Raw genomic sequence first — 20,858 nt, forward strand, 5'->3', positions numbered from 1 at the left:
GATGAAAAAGCTCGGAGTTAGTGTTCTTTGCTATTTCAAGTGGCTTATATTAACATTGGTTCATAACTTGCAGTGTGGTGGGAGAGGAAATGTCAACTTGATACTCCTTTTTAACAAGGAGTCTGTGGTATTGTACAAAAAATTGCTATTAATGATCACAAAAAAAAGCCAGGAGGGATAATTTGATCATTTAGTTCTCTCTTCTGAATAATACAGCCATAAAATTAATTGGATGGTAAAAACAAGTAAAAGGTTTTCATGTTTTTTCTATAATCACTGCATGAGTAGAAAAGCATTTTCATCTCTATTGGCTGATAACATGAAGGAGTGAAAAAGTATAGCTGTAATCAAGCATTGCCTGTTAACTTTGATTTCATACAGCTTGTTTAATTCAAGTAAGATAAGTCTCCCTGATTCTAATGTTGCCATCTTACTCTGCTTTGTTTAACCTTTGCAGCTTCTCCTTCACAGCTTTTTGTTTTAAAGGATACTTGGAAAAATCAGAATGCAACTCATTTCAGTGTTCTGAATAGTGAACTGAATTAATATTTGACTGTATGTTTAACAGCACTGTAAATAAAGCTTCAGTGCCATCTCTTATCCCTTAACTTTTTAAACACATCCTTAATGTTTATGAAGCTTGGTGACAGGGAGGAAGTTGGACTAGATGATCATTGTAGATCCCTTCCAACTGAAAGACTCTATTCTACTGCTGCCTGATGTAAATGATTTTTTTTTTTTAGGGTGTGGGGCCAGGCATGGTTCTCTTAAACTGATCTCTCAGAAGATTTCATACTTTTTTTAACACCAGCTTTTCTGTGTTTTTAATTGAGCTCTTTTTCAATCCTTCCTTAGTTATCTTGATATTATTTACTTTAACAACAATTTGTAAATTAATTTCTTCTTAATACAGACACGAAAACCTCGCAGATTTGACAGTGAACTTCCAGATATCTCATTAAGTGACTTGCAGTTTTTGCAGTCTTTTTGTCCTTCAGAAGTACAGCCATTACTCAGGTAAAGCACCTTTTTAAACTTTGTACGTTATGGAAGTAGCTTCCCCCTGCTCATTTTCCCAGTTAATTTTTTCTAAGGAACAGACAAGGATACTTTTTGAACTGGTGTCGTTATTAAGCAATGGTCTTCACTGCCTTAATGCAGATATGTATTGTCTATATGCTTCATGTACTCAAGCTTGGATAATTTGAGCACATGTATGCTGTGTAGAGATGAAAAGGATGTTGGACATTCCTCTGAACTGCCCCGTAGCTAAAAACAAAAATTTGTCAGTTTTAAAATGAAATAAACTCGATAACTTAATGTTTTGTCAGATCAGAATTAGATTGATTTTTTTCATTTGCTCTTTGTTAAGTGATATTCTAGAAGAAATAAATTTCTTCAGCCCAGCGAGAGATCATAGAGATCTCCTGTATTATTGTTTTCTCTGACAGACTTATTTTACTAAAAAGTGGATTATCTAAGTGCCTCTGCTATCTGTCATTTGGACATCCATCATTTTGAGCGGAAGCTCTATTTCCGTGTTTCTTTTCTCCCAACAGTGAGGCAGACATGCAAGTGTAGACTGTTTTTTCTCACAGGCAACTTGACAGGATTAGTTTCTTATCTAGAACTTGGAGATGTTTTTCTGGAAAAGTTGACCGCTAGACTGAGCTTTCAAACTCATATGTCTTAAACCTGTAGCAATCGGATAAAGAAATGCCAACCAAGGTAATGGGCAAGAAATAGGCAGTAGCAAGTTCTGTGTAAGCTTCTGTCTAGGAAGAGATCTATCAGTATGACCACAATCAGATGCTGCATGTATCTGTCTTCGTTCTCCTAGAACAGATCTGCAGTTAGAGATTTGCTGAGATTCCGTTTTTTCTAGCCCCAAGGCCACAATTCCACAAAGGATGATAAGGTAAATCCAAAAGGAGGATGCTCTGCTGTCACCTGTCAGATTCACCAACAGTATCAGCCTGATACTTGTTACTAGTCCACTGTGCAGGAGCCGAATTCACTGTGTTTTTCACCTCTATTTTGTACTGGTATTCTTTTTGATTAAGAATTCCTGGCCATCCTTACGGTATTGCTGCTGGAATTAACAATAAGTATAGTGAGCTTAGTCTGCCTGACAGTCCTACATCATGATACAGCTGATGTACCCTTTTATTTTCTCTTGTTAGCTCTTAGGCTTGCTCCTCAGTGATTTTGCAGGAAAAAAAAAAAGCAAATTATAGTATCATATTGCTGATGCTTGCCAGATTTTTGAGTTTGTGAGAATTTTATAACCTTTCTGGGAAGTTTGGACTGAGTTCAGGAAAAATTTTGCCTTGCTATTGTCAGAAAACTAATAACTAACTGAACTAGTTTAGTTGGTCTGAAATGTAGTGACATAGCTTTCCACTTGATGGCAATAGAGGTGGGATTATGTCATGTTCCTCCTGGTTTCTGGACTCAGGATACATTTGAAGAAAATACTGATCATAGTGATGGACTTGCAACCCAAGTTGGCAAAGCTGTCACACACCTTGGCAGACACTGGGCTTTAGAAGAAACTTTAGAGCAGTGCTTTCTTTGGTATTTTCATTTAACATTTAAAAAGCAAGCAATAGACAAACTGAGACCCAGCACAAAGTCCTTTTCTATCAGCACCGAACCCCTGAGCTGCATAATTAAAATGATGTTTCTATTTATTTAAAATGCTTCGGTCTTCTGAAATTGCATGTTTGAGCAATTGCTGAAATCTTAATTCTACAAAAATACCCTAGATACCACTTGCCTTATATATTGAATAGAGAATGCAGAATATATTGGAGTGTAATCTGCTTATATTGTTAGTTGAAATGAACTCCTCCTTCATGATTTCAGTGGAGATATTCCTGAACAAATTAAAAATTCTGGATATATGGACTCTCAAGAAAAATTAATTAAATGTTGCTTTTCCAGAGATTTAGAAAACTTGCAATCAAAAGTTTATCTTGCAACACTTGCAATGTGATCATGACACATTAATGATCCTTTTAATTTAGGTTACCTGTCATTAAAATGAAATAGTCCAGAATTAATAGCTGCTTCAAAGGAAGAGCTAGATTGGAGAGAATCCAACTGGAGAGAAGAATAGAGTAATTTGCAACCATAAGTGCTTCAATTACAGATCTAATCACGATCGGTTCTCTTCTGTTACTGTTATTGTAACTCTAGGTACTACTGGTAATTGTTTTCCTCAGGTGGAAGGACTCTGACATATTACTACCCCATCATTGTGTTTATCTGCTCCATAAAAGCTCTCAAGTTCTTAACTTAAAACACAAATAACAGGTGGTCTTAGTGAATTTTCCATGTAAAATAGATGAAATGAAGAAAGTACAAACCTTATACAGAGGGAAGCTTAGTCTTGTTGGAATATACATGTAATGATTTAATATATTTAAATATTAGATTAACAATGTGGAAGAAAAATTTTAATCCTATACTGTTTTTAAGGGTTCCCATACTTTGTGACTTTGAACCTCTTCACCAGCATGTACGTGCTCTACATAACCTGGTAAAGGCAGCACAGAGTTTGGATGAAATGTCACAAACCATTACAGACCTGCTGAATGAACAAAAGGTATTTTTGTTTTTCTTTACCAAGAAAAGAGAATATTCTATTCAAAAGAGTAGAATAATTTTATAATATTGTTTAATCAACCACTTCAGAAAGAAACTTTGTTTTTCCAGGTGTAAAGATGAGTTGATCTCATAACTGCATAATAAGAGTTTCCTTTCTAATCAGACACTAGTAAACATTCTGATAATTTTGAGCTCTTTAAGTGAGTCTATCTACAGAATAGTCAAAAGATATTGAATATCTTCTAAACATTTAACATGCTTATATTCCACAGAAACTGTAGAAGTAGAATTATTCTGTTAATGTTTCTGCTTTCTGCCATTTTTTCAAGCTTCTGTGGGCAGAATGTGTGCATTTTGTCACTTTAGTTTGTATTTAATGAAGTTGTTACTTCTCTAGATTTTTGCATTGCTTCTTAAGTCCTTTTGGCACAAGCAGCTAAGGAGAATTTAGGGCCTTGGTTAGTTGTCCCCATTAGCCTGAATATTGATTTGTCACCTACTCCTTTTGCTGTAGAACTGCTTTTTGGGGAAGGGGAGAAATTTGCAGTCTTTTTCTTTGAGTATAGAAGGGACAGAAGGCAAAAAGATCTCTTCCTAGTTTCAGTCTGCCTGTCAAGCAGATTCTTTCCCACAGAAATTCTGAGCAATCAAACTTCTTTTGATTGCTTCTGTGCATTCATTCAGCCTCTAATGTTCATAATACAACAAATGGGGTCCTTTTAGCTTCTGACTGTAGCCTGTCCCAGTGAAACTCTGGGTGAATTTAGCAACGCTTAAAACCTTATGTGAAGTTGACTGTTTCAAATTTGATTTCTTTATGAGTTTTGCTATAGAAAAAAAGGTGTTATTTTTGTGGGACTCCATGTTATCTGCAGTGTGTGTGTGCACTTTGACTAGAAACATCTTCTGTAACTGCCAAGGTTATGGGCATATTCAATTTTGAATTAGCAAATTCCTGCTTAAACCAGGTGACGTGAAATCCTCTATCTTCTTATTTCTCTGAGACTTGAACAAGACATTTACTGGAAGTCTTTCATTTATGTAAAATATGAGATCTGGGCTGCTCTTTATTCTGCAGTATAGAAAAGGTGTGTCATTTATGTAATTTCTTAGCTCTTCTCTCTCTTTATGAAGATTGTTTTTATATGAACAGCCATTAAGAACAAGAGTGTTAGGGCCTGACCACTGCATTAGTCAGTAGAATGACTAGGAGTGGTGTAAATTTTGTGAAATCTGGGAGTTTTCTGAACATGATTTTTCCAACAGACCATGCTCTGAAATACAGAAATCCATTCCCAACTTGCAGCATCCTGAAATTTATCTCGTAAGAAACCAGGATAGTGACAGGTGTTCTAATGAATTAATTTTTCACTGAGGCTTGTGTTGTGGTTTAGCCCCAGCCGGCAGCTGAGCACCATGCAGCTGCTCACTCACTGCTTCCCCCCCACCCTACAGTGGGATGAGGAGAATTGGGAGAAAAGGGTAAAACTTGTGGATTGGGGTAGGGACAGTTTACTAGGATAGCAAAGGAAGAGGAAAATAACAATACTTATAAAAGAATACACAAAGTGAGTGATACGCAATGCAATTTGCTCACTGCCTCGAACCAGATGCCCAGTCCATCGCTGAGCAGTGATTCCTCCCTGGCCAGCTTCCCCTCTTCCCATCATATGGGATGGAATACCCCTTTGGCTACTTTGGGTCAGCTGTCCTGGCTGTGTCCCCTCCAAGGTTCTTGTGAAAATTATCTCTGTCTCAACTGAAAAGCAGGACAGGCTTGCAGTGTCAGAAGAGTGTGAAATAAATCAAAGGAGTAAGTTTTAATTTAAAATATACGTAATAGTAGAAAAACAAACAGGAAAGGTGTCTTGGTCAGATCTTGATGGTTTGCCCTTTTTGGCTCAGACTTGCTTATCTGAGAATGTTTTTAATGAGTACCTGGCTGCACAAAAACGATGTTTGCCAAATGAGGAGAATCTGTTCTTTCTACTCTTCTCTTTTACTGTGCTTTGACCAGTTTGGATTTTTGGCTGCCTCAGAAATGTCAAGTGTTTAGACAGATTTGGATAATTCTCTCTTTCCTTAGAGTAAATTGCATTGCACAGTCAGAGCTGGACCATTCATGATGTCATCTTAAAAATGCCCTTCTCCGTGTCTATTTCAATGATTCATTTTAACTCTTTTTTTGGAATTGAAGCAAATAGATGTGTCAGATTTTTCCTTCTCAACGACAGTACTCTTTTTACTACTTGATGAAAGATATTAGGTCCTTCTCTGTGTTGATTTGTTCTGCAGATGATCTAGAAGCAATTTTTTGAATTACACTACTTCTACCTGTGATTTTTTTTTTCATATAGAATTACTGCAATAATTTGAAAATGTTCTTTTCTTATCCTTAGTATTGCTGGGAATTTACAGTATATAATTAGAAGGGGGAACAAACATTTAATAATAGTCCTGAAGATGCCTACAGCTTTATGCATCTACACATTCTGTTGATGAACTGTGAGATATTGCCCCAGCTTGGTGCAAAGTTGGTGATGACTCTGCAGACGTTGAGTGTTGCCCATATAACAGAATGCTGCTCTTGTACTCTCCCAAGGACACACTTTCAACCCCAACCTCCCTTTCCATACAAGTGGCAGCAGAAGCCTGGTTCTTTAAGTTGGACTGGGATAGTTTTCCTGGCTTGTTGGTAGTGCAGCAGTTTAGCTCTGTCTGGGTCAGATGGGAATTCGTCCTACTGCATCGGCCACAGCAGCTGGTCTTTTGATAGTTGCTGTAGGCAGGAGAGAAAAGCTGTAGCTGCAGACAAGTGAGCAAAGAGCAAGTCAGAGAGGAGATCCAATACCTTACTGGAGATGTTAGTATCATTTCTTTTTAAGTGTCCCTATAACTCTTATTTCAGCTTTCATGTTCATAGAACATTAATGATGATATGCTTCTCTATCTGATATCTGATTTCTTTTTTTAGTATTACGTCAGAGTAAATAACATTTTTTTATTTTTTTCTACTTTGAAATCTGTTTTCCTTTTTAAAGTTTTCTGCTTATTCTTTGTAATGTAATGATCTCACACCAAAGACACTGCTGTGCCCTCTCATTTCCATAATACAGACAAAGTTTGAGCAGATCAGTGACTGAGTTAGATGACCAGGAGAAAGTTAAGGTGCCTGTAGGAGTCAGGTAAGATGATTAAGGTGTCTTCTCCATGGTTAGTAGGTGATTAACGTATGCAATCCTTAGGTATTAAAAGTTTCTCTTGTAAGAGAAGCTGGCTTTTCCAATGAGATTATGACTCTACCATTTGTTCTAGTCGAGTCTGAAATTCAAGCAGTTTGTAATCCTTCCAAGAATTGCCCCATTCCCTGGCTATGTTTATCGTAGTAACATAATTAGAACAAAGCATGTAATCCAGCAGCACCTGAGAACTTAAAATTAATTCTGCTTCTCTGCACTTTTTTTTTTTACTTATTTATTTGCTCTTGACTCCTTTTGTCATCACAGGACTCAGCTATTCAAAATGTGAGGTTTAACTCTTCGTTAGGCAGTAATCTAGTACTCTAACTAGAGACCTAGCTCACAGCAGCCACTGCAGAGGCACGGAATTTGTTACAGCCCTGGGTCATGAGGAAATCCAGCTCAGTAGAGTATTGCTCTGCACAGTGACAGTTACTTATTTTTTTTGTTTTCTTCTTCATGCTATATCCTTACTTTTTACCTTCTAGGACGATTCTTCAGGGGTGCCAAAAAGTAGATACCTTCTCTCCTTTGCATGTGGCTTTCTGTAGGGCCTTCTAATATTCAAAGTCGTTGGAGTGCTTTTTTAGTATGTGTTTACTGACACCTGTGATGCTAGCTTTTATTACTGTTAAAGCTCTGGTTTATCAATGTTTAATGTTTGTCACTTAAAGCATATCCTTTGAATCCAGGCATGTATCAACATATACAGTATCCTTCAACATTTCTTTTTCTGAGTTTGCTGAGATAAACAGCAAGCTGAAATTAAACCAAAGGTAAATGCTTAAACCTGGACTAATAGTACCTTTAACAAAAGGAGCATTTCCCTTTAAGTTTTTTTTGTGTTATGTCTTGTGTTCATTTTTGACAAAGATAATATTTTGTATAGTGAAAATAAGGTTTTTTACAGTGGATTTTCATAACTGGATTTCAAAAATCATTGTATGATTTACTTTCATATAGATGCAAAGGCTAATGGAGGTGAGGTATAAATGCAGCTTTGCTAAATAGGTGAGTGTCAGAGCTGGAAATAGATTCTTCCTAAATCCCAGTTCAGAATTCAGTTAGTCACACTTACATCTCCATTAAGAGAACATTTACATGGTGCAGAGAGGAATAGGGTCTCTCTGTGTAGCAGCCATTTGTAAAAGATTGGAAAAACAAACATCAGCTATTTATACATCGGTAGTCTGGTATCTGTCACTTCTATCTGGGTTTTTTTTTTTTTTTTTGAGTTCTGTTGCTGACCATTTATTACCCACCTCCACTAACTGGCACCAATCAAGTAGCTGAGTTCAACAGACAGTTTTTATTGAGGAAACTTTTGCTAACGTATTAACACCAGACACACAATTTAAATGCATGGAGACAGTGTGGATGGTTTGGAAAAGAGGGACGAGCAGGATCATGAGGATTATCCGCTGGAGACAGCGTTGACTTTTTGGAAAAGAGCACCATTCTGAGAGATCTCTAGCACTTTGAGACTTAACATCTGATGGGAATCTTTGACTGCAAACATTGCTATGAATCTTGAGGAAAAATTTATTTTCAAGATGGTCATATTCCTCAGATGAATAAGATTAAACAAGGGTGAAGGATGGAAAAACAAGGTAATGGTTGGGCTATGGTGTTGCAGACAATGCATCTGAGATCTTTTAGAATACTGATCTATTCAAAAACACTAAGTATCTCTTCCAGCTTGTGATCCTGATGGTCCTGCTCATGCCTCTTTATCCTACATGTCACAGATACTCTCCTTGTGTATTTCACTGTAATTTTCTTATGAAAAATTGCTTTGCTATCCATCCTATTACAAACTTGTTCAGGAATGTATCCTTGGTGGATACTGAGGCTGTACATAGCTTTTTGGCTTCCACTGAGATGTGTTCTGCACTTGCCGAAGCTTAAGGTTTATATTTTTGTTCTAAGAATCTACAGGTGATGTTATTGTTGGCATTAGGGCTTTTATATTCCCTGTTGTATTTAATAGTAAATTGTATAAGATATTACAGGTCAACCATTTGTTCGTAGTTCTGGTAGATGTGAAGATAGTAAAGGAAGAGGACTTAAATAAACATTTCACTTCTGCACAGTCTCTAAGGCTGTACTGAGGTTGATTTTTTTTTTTTTTTCTTCCCCTTTTTTTAAAAGCATTTCAAAATGGTGCTTTACTGAATTTCAGGTAACTTGGCCTGCAGTTGCAGCTATTGTAGCTGTGATAAATCAAACTTCCGCTGAATTCACTTAAAGTATATATTTCATGGCGGTATAGAAAAGCATGTTGTCTTTGAAATGGCAAAGGTTGGTTTTCAAACACTGCGTGAATTTACACTTTATGCACTGGAAGTTGAGATCTTGCTTTATAATTCATATAGTCATGAACAAGAACTGATGATAATGAGATTTAAAGATGATATCTAATCACAATTGGAAAATTGATTTGAAAGTAAGTTTTTAGCTTTTTAAGAATCAAATCACTGAAACTGATCAAAATTACTTGGGAACAGTTTTGGGAAGATGGAGAAGCTTTACTTAATATTTGTATTGGTTTACAAGCTGCTGTTACTCATGGATGATTGATTATGGACGGTTATTCTAACCATTAGCTTTTCAGCTGAATATTGAAAGGATCTGGTGCTACAGAATCAGGTTTAGTGGTATCCAAGGTTTAGAGGCAAAATGACAAAAATTGGGAGCAATGGGAGCAGCATAGAGGGGGAAAAAAATCCACTCAGGCTGTGATGTCTTGCATTCTGAAAAGTCGTAATGTTGCTTTTAATTAGAATGTGTCCTTCATTATACCGTATATTACTTACTACACTCTCGCAAGCAGAACAATTCTCATACGTGTTTTTATTACATTAGTAGACAACAGTTTAGTTGTAGTAAAGCTTTTTGTAAACCTTCTTAGTTTAGTATATTAATAGTGACTGGATTATGCTGATTTTTAATAGCCGTATTAGTAGCAATTAAATAAAAATATTTTAGTAACAAAATCATTAGGAAAATGGAAATGAATAGGCTGTTAGAAAAGAAAGCCTATTTCTGACTGGTTACTTCAGGTTACTTCCAAACTTATGCTTCAGCTCTTTCAAATGTAATTATATGTGATCTATGTAGGACTTTTGGATAGATGAACATTTAATTTATATATTTACAAATGGTGCTTTTTTTGAAACTTACTGGCAAATATCTCTGATTTTCTGCAATTCTTACTTAAATTTTAGTCATATGTATTTTAGACTGCTGCAGAAAATAAGGACAACTTCTTAAGTTCTTGTTTTGCGTGGTAATTTTTAATCAATGTATAATACTAATACTTTTGCCTATCACTTCAGTAAGTGTTTGTTTCATATTTTATAACTTGTAGGCCTCCAATAGTCAAGCATCGCCACAATCTGCTACCACACCAAGGATGGAAAGTACAACAGGAACTGCAATTGCTACCTCTTCAAGAACTCCTCCATCACTCAGTCTTCAGGGTCCCCTGTGTCCTCCTGTGTGTCCCCCTGCTCCATTAGAAGAATTGTCTCCAGACAGCATTGATGCTCATACATTTGATTTTGAAACTATTGCCCATTCGAACTTGGAGCAAGCTCTTAAGCAAGGATCATTAGACTTGGATTCATTAGCAGAAAGTCCAGAATCTGACTTTATGTCGGCAGTAAATGAATTTGTAATAGAAGAAAATCCAGTATCTCCTAATGTAATAAGTGATCCACAAAGTCCAGAAATGATGGTGGAATCTCTTTATTCTTCAGTTATCAATGCAATAGACAGTAGACGTATGCAAGATAAAAATTCCTGTGTAAAGGACATTTCAGTAGAAAATGCATCTCTCAATGTTTGCATGGAGAAGTGTAGGGTTATTGCCCAAGATTCAAAGGTACATTTAAGAGGTATAAAAGAAGATCTGTGCCACTTTAGAACACTTGTACATAGAGAACAGTGTGACTTTTCTAATTCTTTAAAATGCACTTCACTAGAAATAGTAAATACTATTGAGAAGGTAAAACTTTCACTTGAAAAAACACTAAAAGATAAACATCAAAAAGAATTACAGTCTTTGAAAAGTGAATATGAAACTAAAATTAATAAATTATTGGAGGATAGTGAAGAAAATAAAAAGAAGATTAAAAAATTAAAAGGTGACTTATTAGGTCTTGAGGAAGTTCTTCAGAATAAGAATGATGAATTTACAATGGTGAAAAATGAGAAAGAAGCTGTAGTTTGCCTTCAGAATGAAAAAGATCAGAAATTACTTGAATTGGAATGCCAAATGGAGACACAAAATTGTGAAATTAAGGAACTGAGGCAGTCACGTGAGATAGTACTTGAAGACTTGAAAAAACTTCATGTGGAGAACAATGAAAAACTACAACTCCTGAGGGCAGAACTCGAGAGTTTAGAGCAAAGCCATTTAAAAGAACTGGAAAACAACCTACAAGCCAGGCATTTACAGGAATTTGAGAAGGTGCTAGCTGAGCACAAGGACTGTTTAGATAAATTAAAAAAAGAGAACCAGCATAGACTTGAACAAATGCAGGAATCTCATGCAGTAGTTGTGCAAGAGAAACAACAACAAGTAGAAGAGTTACAACTCAAGGTTTCAGATCTGTCTGATTTGAGATGCAAATTAGAAGTTGAACTTGCCCTGAAAGAGGCAGAAACTGATGAAATGAAGCTTCTGTTGGAAGAAAGCAGAAACCAGCAACAAGAGACCTTAAAATTTCAGATTGATAAGGAAACGGAAAGCTTAAGAAAGGAAATAGATAAATTAAACAGTAAAATACAAATTAACAATGATGAATATCAAGTGGGCTTGTCGGAACTAAGGACTCTGATGACAATTGAGAAAGATCAGTGCATTTCTGAGCTAGTAGACAGATATGAAGAAGAATCAAATTTGCTTAGAACTGAACTAAATAAAGTAACACTTCTTCATCAAAAAACTTCTGAGGCAGAAAAAAGACTTTCAGAGCAAATAACGGAATTACAAAGTAAGTTAGAGTTGGAAGTGAATGCCCTAGAAAAAGAAAAAACAGAAAAATTGTGTCTCTGTGAGCAGCAGGAAAAATATGAAGCTATTATCCATAAGCTTAAGGAAGAGAAAGAACTGTTAGTATCTAACCAAGAGCAAGACAGGCAGTTGCTCATTCAGAAGCTCAATTGTGAAAAAGAGGATGCAGTACAAACTGCTTGTAAAGAGTTTGAATTACAGAGGGAAGCTGCTGAAAAAGGGCTTTTGGAAAAAATACAACAACTTGAGATGCAAGTAAATCGGAGGTACTGTAAGAATTGTTACTGTGTTTTCCTAATATTTTAACGTAATTAATATGGTATATTCATGATGCACTATGCAGGAAGTAAAATTTCTATGTATTTGTAGTAGTGTTTATCTGGGTTGGTTTCTATACTCAAGTTTCAAGTAACTTCCATTTTATAGGTAGTGATATTCCTGTGTCTGTAGTTAATCTCAAAGATTGTAAAGTACCTTATACAATATTATTTCCAGACAGCAGTGAAGGTTTTATATTTCAGTCTTGTAATATTACGTTGAAGGAGTGTTTCTACAATAGCATGTTGCTTGAAATTCTGATTTTGATGGTCTCAGCCTCTCCCTTTCTCGTCCTTTGCTCAGGTATTAGCCACTGCATGCTCACACAGTGCTAACTTTTAGGCTGAGAACTTTCTTTGACTGGCTAACTATACACTCTTGTTGGTGCAAATGGTGGCATGAAAAAATGTGTGGGAATATATATATGATTGACTGAAAACTTTTCTATGGCCACCTGGACTTCCATTGACTTCAGATGCCACTTTCAGGGTCTTCAGTTTGAGCTTTATAATGAAACACACAGTGACAACATCATTTTACAGAACACCAAAACATCATTGTTTTTCATTCTTAATTTCTGCAGTGTTTTTCCATTTTTAAAAAAAATATATTTTTCTCTTGCCATAAATGGCTGGAATTACTCTTTCTGACTTCTCATATCTTACCTACTTACTAGTTCATAATGCCTGTCAGCAGAGTAGATTATGGTGTTATAGAATGGATATACTAGAATTTTTCTATGTGATTACTGCTTAGAAACAATATTCTATTTTGAAATGCTAGAATTTGTCATTTATGTTCTTGTAGTGTGAAGGAACACAGCAGATAATCTTTTTTGTACGATACCTAAATAGAGCATTTTTCTCGTGAAATGGGAAAAGACTAATAAAATGGACAGAATGGGCATACAAGACAGAAGAGTACTAGAGAACATGAATACAGACTTAAGTTAGCATTTAACTTTGATATATAAATGTAATGTTAAAAAAAAAAAAAGGAAGGAGGGGGAAGTTATGCAAAGAGTCCAACGCGTGTGCACACTTCACTTAAATAGTGCAAGGGAAATTTGAATATCTGGTTCACTTGAATTATCCACTTCAGTTCCATTACATCAAGATTTTGATAAGCAAGCATACCTGTCATTAAATGATGTTGCATCACTGTCTGTGTTTTCTATGTCAGTGTATGGAAAAAATACATCAAGATAATATTACATCTTTTGAATTAAGATATAATAAAATTAAGAACTCCTTAATTGAACAAAATAGTCTCTTAATGAAATATGGTGAAATGAGGAGAAAAAAGATAAACTCTATGTTCTCTTCCTTTTGTATGTATTAATGCACTATAGGAGTTTTAAAAACTTGACTCAACAGGAAAAAGATGTAGCTGTGTCATCAGACTTGTTAAAAATCCACTATCTACACTTACATTTTAACAACTTCTGAGCACAGCTGTGTGTATGCTTACACAAACTGTATAAAACAGCTAGTAATATTTTTCAAAGAAATATTATCTGCTTCAGTCTCAAGAAGGATTAGTAGTTTGTTATGAGTTCTGTCAAGTAACTTAATTTTCAGTATGATGTTACAATATGTATTGCCTCCTAAGGCTCTTCTTTATGACTTTAATCTGCTCTTAGGTTTTTTTCTCTAGGAATAAAGACATGCTGTGTTTTATCTCCAGAGGGCATATATGTTATGTGAATCTGTCTTAATATTTCAAAGTCACTGTCTAGCTGTTTGATTTTTTTGAGTTCCTAAACCCTCAAGCGATGTCAGTAATTCAAGTTGACTTGTTATCCTCACTCCGTCATTGTTTAGCAGTTAACTTGTAATGGTAGAAACCAACTTTTATTGGGCATATGCCTATATGGTTGTCAGATAAATGTCCTTTTCTGGAAGAACAATGTTACATTAGCCATCCGGAAGGCACGGACAGGGAGATGAATTGTTAAATTTGACCCAAATGTTGCACTGGTATCAGGAATTTGGTTTTTGAATTTACATGAAAACTAACAAAAATATTTAGAAGAAACAAAGAAATGTTTGTGACCCATGCGTTACCAACATATGAAAATTAATGTGTTTTGGTGATAACGTGCCTGAAATTAAAGTCATCGTGATTAGGAAAGATGATAAAACTGCAAGGTGTTTCTAACTCTCCTACTTAATCTTTCTACTGTATGTAGTATGTACTAACCGAGATAAACTGAAAAACACAGGTTCTGTAATGGCTTTTGTTCTTAAGCAGTTTGCTGGTTAGTTAAATGATTTATACCATTGTAAAGAACGTTAAAAACTGAATAGGAATCCCGACTGTTTTGAAAACTGAATTACAGTTTGGGCATCTTCCAGCCTTGGTATTGTCCAGCCACTTCTATCAGACCACCATCAGTAGTGAAGCTTCTCTATAGAGCATGGACTCTCTCACAGCCAGGCTTAATTTAGAAATAAATTGAAAATCCAACATGAAAATGCTTTCTCAGTGGCATAAAAAAGATTTGCCTGGGTGTCTCATGACTTACTTTTTTCTCTGCTTAATTTCCTTCTGATTGGTGGAATATCAAAGGTTGTTCTGCCACTCTGGGAACTTCAGTTGGCTGTCAGAGCCCTTTTATTTACAGCTGCTTCTGGGCTTTTTGAGTGCTTAGCTACTGCATAATAATTTGTATCTTCAGCATATGTCCATGTGGTAGAGCAGTGGTGGTGTTCCTTAAATACATTCCTTTGTCATCTTAGAGTACAGCAGTACAGTGCTTATGTGTAAAGGAACCCCAGTCTCTGAAGAAATGTGCTTTTGGTGTCTTGAAAACACTAAAAAGGTTAGGCATTGTCACTATTGCAATAGTTGTCGAGAGCTTTGCAGATTAAATGTGTAAACCCAACGCCTGATACGGTGATGAGGATTAAAAACTAGGAATATATGTGATCATCCTTTGCAGAAGAAACAATATCCTTTATTTGGGTGTCATTTGCAAACAATCAGTAGTCCAGGCAGACTGTCTGAAGGGCAACTGATACCTGCTTTGGTCGAGTGCAGCTGACAGCTTTGGGTTTAGGCTGATGTATTAACTTGGCATTTAGATAACGTGGAATAACGTGAGTGAATTCTTGTTACTTGTTAAGTAAGGTGCAGGTTTACCTCCTCTTTAAACCTCTCAGACAAACTTATCCTGTGCTCTCTTAACTTAATAGGGAGAATTGATGGCAAAACAGAGGTAGGTGAGTATGTGCTGGATCATATGGTAAAGCAAAGACTCTGTAGAAATGGCTGGAACTGGTCGTTTCATGGATGCTCAAACTTGCATCCACTGTGCAGCTGTCAGAATTTCAGGTTTCCTGCCTCCTCTGCAATTCAGTTTTCTTTGATACTCTCCATGCTGAATCTTTCTGGTATCTCTGAGGTTCTGTAGCCCTTAATCTTAACAGAGGATCTTTGCATTATGAAGCAAGAAGAATTCTTGGAGCATTTTTAGCATTAGGAGCTGTGCTTATGGGTGTCAGTACATTAGCACATGATGTTTTGATTTCAACACAGCCTATCTAACATCAGGAGACCATACCTCAAGGCTGCTCTGACTAGAGAAAACCATTGATGCATGTATATAGATGGAGAGTTAGGTTTTGGGAGATTTTATTTATATTAAATGTAGTTTTGGTTTGGAGGAATAATAAAAATTTAACATAATAATTTTTCACAAAAGTTACCCAACAGAGGGATTTGTCTATCCCAGTGTTCTTCAGTGGTGGTTCTTGAATAACTCAAGCCAAACTGCAGAAGAGGGTAGTTAATACTTTGGGTTCGGTGATGGAAAATATTTGGCGTATGTAACGCTGCCTATTTCAAGAGCCATTTAAGGTCTTTATCCTTGCTGCTTCGGTGACTGTTGATGCTTTCCTTTCTTTATGATCATTACTACTGTTCTCCGGCTTCTGCAACCCAGAGTTTTGAGTTTCATATCTGGATTTCTTAGCATCAGATTTATTGCTGAATTGCTTTAATTATGTGAGAGTTCTGGGGGCTTTGCATTTTGACAGACCAAGAATCTTCAGGGAGTTGGTATGTCATTGTTCCTGTTTTTACCACTTTCCACACCTTCTGTTTTTGTTAGAAAAATGAAAACCAAAAATCTCCCCGCCTGCCGCCCCCCGACAAAATTTCAAATTAGAGTCAGTGTAGTTCACTAAAAACCAGAATGCCCAAGAGTGAGAATTTGGTGAGATGCTCATGATTAAAAAGTAAATTGAAAGTTAGTAATGACTTAATTTAATAAATACTGTATTGAATACAGTATTTATTAAACATTTCAGAAAAACATCTCAAAAAGGAACTTCTGACTGTTGTGTGTTGCTTATTTCACATATTCTGGGACTCTATGTGCTGCAAATTTAAAGCCTAAACATTTTCTTTTAAGTCCTCCCACTGAATCATCTGCTGAATCAAGCTTGGTTGCTGAACTTCAAGAAAAGCTTCAGGAAGAAAAAATGAAGTTCTTAGAGCAACTGGAAGAACAAGAGAAAAGAAAAAATGAAGAAATGCAGAACATCAGAACATCGCTTACTGCAGAACAGCAGGTAAAGCTGATGCCTTTTCATTACTTTTGCTCCAATTAGTTATGTGTTCTTCTGCTGTTTTGAAGTTATAGAGGCTTGGTGGGGGTTTTTTGCTATGTAACACACATTCTAAATTTGCACTATTATCTGGAGCCAGGATATGATGTGCTAATGGAGTCCAAAACAAACAAAAAAAACCCACCTTAAATATCTGTGACATGGGCAGTCCAGATTCAGTTTTTGTTATTTTGTGACTTATTTTGCTTAAGTTGTTAAGCTAGTGCTGTAAGTTTTTATCCATTAATCTGTTGAACTCCAGAAAGATACTGGTTAGTTCAAGTTAACAACACAAAATTAGTGGACAACACAAAATTAGTTATTTTGAAATACTAATTGATTTGGAATGCTACTTAATGGCTTTTAAACTTTATTAGCCTGGGCAGGTGCTGTTTGGGCTTCAGAGCAAATGTCATATTGTACTTAATCAACTTGGAAACACTCTGTATTCCACACCTTGATACAAAATCATATTGTGTTGGATTAATAATTACTTCTGTATTCACACATTTTTTTTTCTTTTAAAACATCTTGAATCTCTCAGATTTTGTAGTTGAAACTTTAGTTCTTAAATCTCTCTTGGTAACAGCTATTATCTACAGCTTCGTTGCATTTAAACACTAAGAAAGTTTTTTTCTTTTTCAAGCACTCTACTTAGTTTAGCTATGGTAGGATCAAATAAGGACAAAGAGACAGTGTAGCGATCAGCCAGCTTGGTGAAACAACGTGATGAATCACTCGGTGCAGACAGTAGAAAGCTGCAGACAGTTACAAAGGAAGGAATATTTTTGAAATTTTTGGACTGCAGACATTAATACTGAATTGAGCCTTGCACAGTAAATCTAATAGGAGTATTTCATACATTACGTTGGTAATAGTAAGATTCCTTTTTCCATCAGAATATGCCTTAATATGCCGTTTTCCTCGTTATCTAATAATAATCTTCAGTTGCACAGCAGAGGATGGAAGGGAAGGTTCTGAGGCATTAACAGCATCTTCTATTTAATATTCTATTAAAAAAACCACCAACACAAAAAAAAGGGTATATCAGTCAGTACTGAAAGCTTACTAGACTGGCTGTGGTGATCACTGAATATTCTGGGTGTATTTAACCTCACCCTTGATGTCATTTATTTTTTCAGTAAAGTTATCTTAAGTATTACTTATGGTTGTGTTGTGTGATAGGTTGTTTTTTTTTTGCAGACATATGCCAAAGGTCGCTGTGTACTATGTAAGGTGTGTAGCCTGCCAGATAGCTTGCATTTGAAGACTTGAGAGTTGATAGGCATAGGTCAAGACTAGATCTTTAAATTCACTAAAAAAGTGAAATTGTAATTTAAAGTACGCTTTTAATAGATGGTTGTTAGTAGTTTTTTGTCTGTTCAGCACAACTTTCAGAGTAGAAAGGGGTGAGGGTATAACGGTTGGTAGAAGGACTGAAGAAGCAGAAAGATTGGTCAGACTGATACCGATGGCTATGGTAGCCTCTTTTATGTTTGTTCAAGCTATAGCCAGGATTCCTGTATGACTTCTGCATTAATGAATTGTTCACAGATGAATTAATGAATGACTTTACATTTATTTTTAATTCAGATTCTAGTATATTCTAGTTTATTAATAATGATATTTTTCTTTTTTATTACGTGTAGTATATCTTGATGCAGTGCAGCTTTGTCTTAATAACCATTTTAATCCTTAAAGTAACTGGTTTTAATATAAAACCTGCAACTGTTGTACATTAACTGGAATATAAAGCATTATGTTTAAAAAAAACCCCAACAACTTGCAATTTATTTTTTTTAATGATGATTTCTTTATAATTATACTACACATGTATATTGGGCTTGAGGGAGCCAGAGGGATAAAAATAAAAAAATTGTTACAGAGAAACATTTTATCTCCTCACCAATGTAATATGTAAACAAGTTTAATTCCTTGTTTAATTCAGGGTACTGAAATGCGTGATACCTTTTGTACTTTTTATACAGTACATCTCTTATTTCAGTAATACTTATTTCTGTTTTCAGACCAACTTCAACACTGTTCTGGCAAGAGAGAAAATGAAAAAAGAAAACATAATTAATGATCTTAGTGACAAATTAAAAATGCTAACGCAACAGCAAGAAAAAGATAAGGGTAAGCAAAGTTCTGAAAAAGTATTCATCTTTTCTAATAGGACAATTCCATTCACTACAGATTGTTTTTGATCCTTAGTGCTGCTGTTATTAAAACAATATTTATTTACTTGTGTCATAGATTTGATTGAAACGCTTTCTGAAGATCGAGCTCGCTTACTTGAAGAAAAGAAAAGGCTTGAAGAAGAAGTTAATAAACTCAGAAGTAGTAATTTTTCTCCGTCAGCCTACTCAGTGGCAGTTTCAGAAGCTTGTGGAGCCTGCGCAGCTGATATTCCCACTGACGCAGACAGATTGGTTTCTGACATTGCAGCTGAAGGGAGAATGGACTCCATGATGGAAACCAGTATGATGGCTGTGCAGTACGTATGAGGCATTGTAATAGAAATACACAAAGCGTGCTCTGGTTCTTTTAAATGTGTGCTCTTGGGTGTTGTGAAATACAAATGAGCATGTTTAACACTCCTGCATCTGATGTTCTTGCTAAAAGTATTCTTTGAAGTGTACACATGCAATTGTGGTGTCACAATCATCAGAAATGTGTGTTTTGATGACTTAGAAGTATGCAACGTAAAGGTGAAACTTGGCCCCACAATTATGAGGTGAAAAAGTAGATGTAAATATATGAAATGTAAGTAAAATGGGAGAACAACAATTGTAATAGTGACTGAGGATGAGCTGGGTGGCTGCTTGTTACTGATATATCTATTGAACAGTGGCTGGCTCTCATTTAAAAACCAAACCAACCAACCCCTTTATTCCTGTTTGTGTACGTGACTGTGGTAAGATAGCATAAAAACATTCTTCGATGAAGGGGAAGGGGTGATAGCTATGCTTGGGAGAAATTAGGCTGAATGCTCAGGATTCCAAACAAGTAATGGGACTCAGGCTGATGGCCTTGATGGATTGATGTTTTGTATTATTGGAGAGAAGGACAGGTATTCAGCATCCCTCTGTATAACCTCTGAATCATCAGTACTGTCAGCTGTGATGTACTGCTGACTTATAAGAAGGCAGTGATCGGACTGGGAAAAAAATTTGTAATGGTTTAAACCCTTACTTGAGGAAAACAGCTAGAGCAAGCAACTTTAGTACTAAACTTTTCGCTTAAAATTGGTTCTTTTGTGTTTGGATCTGGTTGATAGTCTGGATTTACAACAGATTGAAATAACATTATGTTGATACAGCACATTTAACTGTTTATCACCCTGTTTGTATGGAGGTTTGACTAGGCAGAAGCTAGTTTGCAGGTAGGTGTCTGAAGCTATGCTTGAAATACTGAGGTGATTATAGAGATCAGAGGGGACTTAATGGAGTTTTGTTGCAGTCATTGGTTGCACTATATTCTCTTTTGGTGCCCTACAATAGCAGTGTACTTTGGTGTTGGCATATAATGCCTTGCCTAGTAAGTTGAGAGTCTACATTTAAAGCTACTAGACTCTGATCTGGTCTCAGTACATGGCTGTAAAATCTTTTGAACTTAAATAATTCTGACTGGTACAAAGCAATCTTGTTGGTTGGCGTCAGGAATCCAGCCTACTGCAGATGTATTTTCTGCCTTTTTTCAATTCTGATCTCCGTGAAAATGCGCATCACATTCAGAGCCTTGATTCTTACTTTAAATGTACCTAAACTAATTTTGTGAAGGTTTTTGAATAGTAAAGACTGATGCTCCTAGAGAAGGGTTTCTGATGATGAGTGCAAAAATCCAATTTTTTTTTTCAGTTTTCTTAACAATTTTTGTGAATTTCTCTTAAATGTAGCATGTTAGGCTTAAATTCTCTATTGAAATGAGTACACTCTATTACCTGTACTTTCTGACTAGAATTAGACAAAATGGATAGCACATGATATGCATGCATTAAAATAGGACTCATTACTAGAAAATATTCAGCTATTATCCATGCTCAATGCAGTAGGA

At 35.9% G+C, this 20,858-nt stretch overlaps 1 protein-coding gene across 3 annotated transcripts in view; it reads left to right on the forward strand.

Annotated features, from left to right (window-relative positions):
• RB1CC1 (RB1 inducible coiled-coil 1) overlaps positions 1-20,858 on the forward strand; it is a 77,988-nt gene that overhangs the window by 42,276 nt on the left and 14,854 nt on the right. For all 3 annotated transcript variants that reach the window (XM_075744096.1, XM_075744097.1, XM_075744098.1), the window contains 6 exons: positions 914-1,017; positions 3,484-3,610; positions 10,222-12,137; positions 16,607-16,766; positions 18,830-18,938; positions 19,059-19,299. In XM_075744096.1, coding sequence (XP_075600211.1) covers positions 914-1,017; positions 3,484-3,610; positions 10,222-12,137; positions 16,607-16,766; positions 18,830-18,938; positions 19,059-19,299 — 2,657 coding nt within the window. The remainder of the gene's footprint in view (positions 1-913; positions 1,018-3,483; positions 3,611-10,221; positions 12,138-16,606; positions 16,767-18,829; positions 18,939-19,058; positions 19,300-20,858) is intronic.

The sequence above is a fragment of the Balearica regulorum genome, chromosome 2 (assembly GCF_011004875.1).
Source record: "Balearica regulorum gibbericeps isolate bBalReg1 chromosome 2, bBalReg1.pri, whole genome shotgun sequence".
Taxonomy (NCBI): domain Eukaryota; kingdom Metazoa; phylum Chordata; class Aves; order Gruiformes; family Gruidae; genus Balearica; species Balearica regulorum.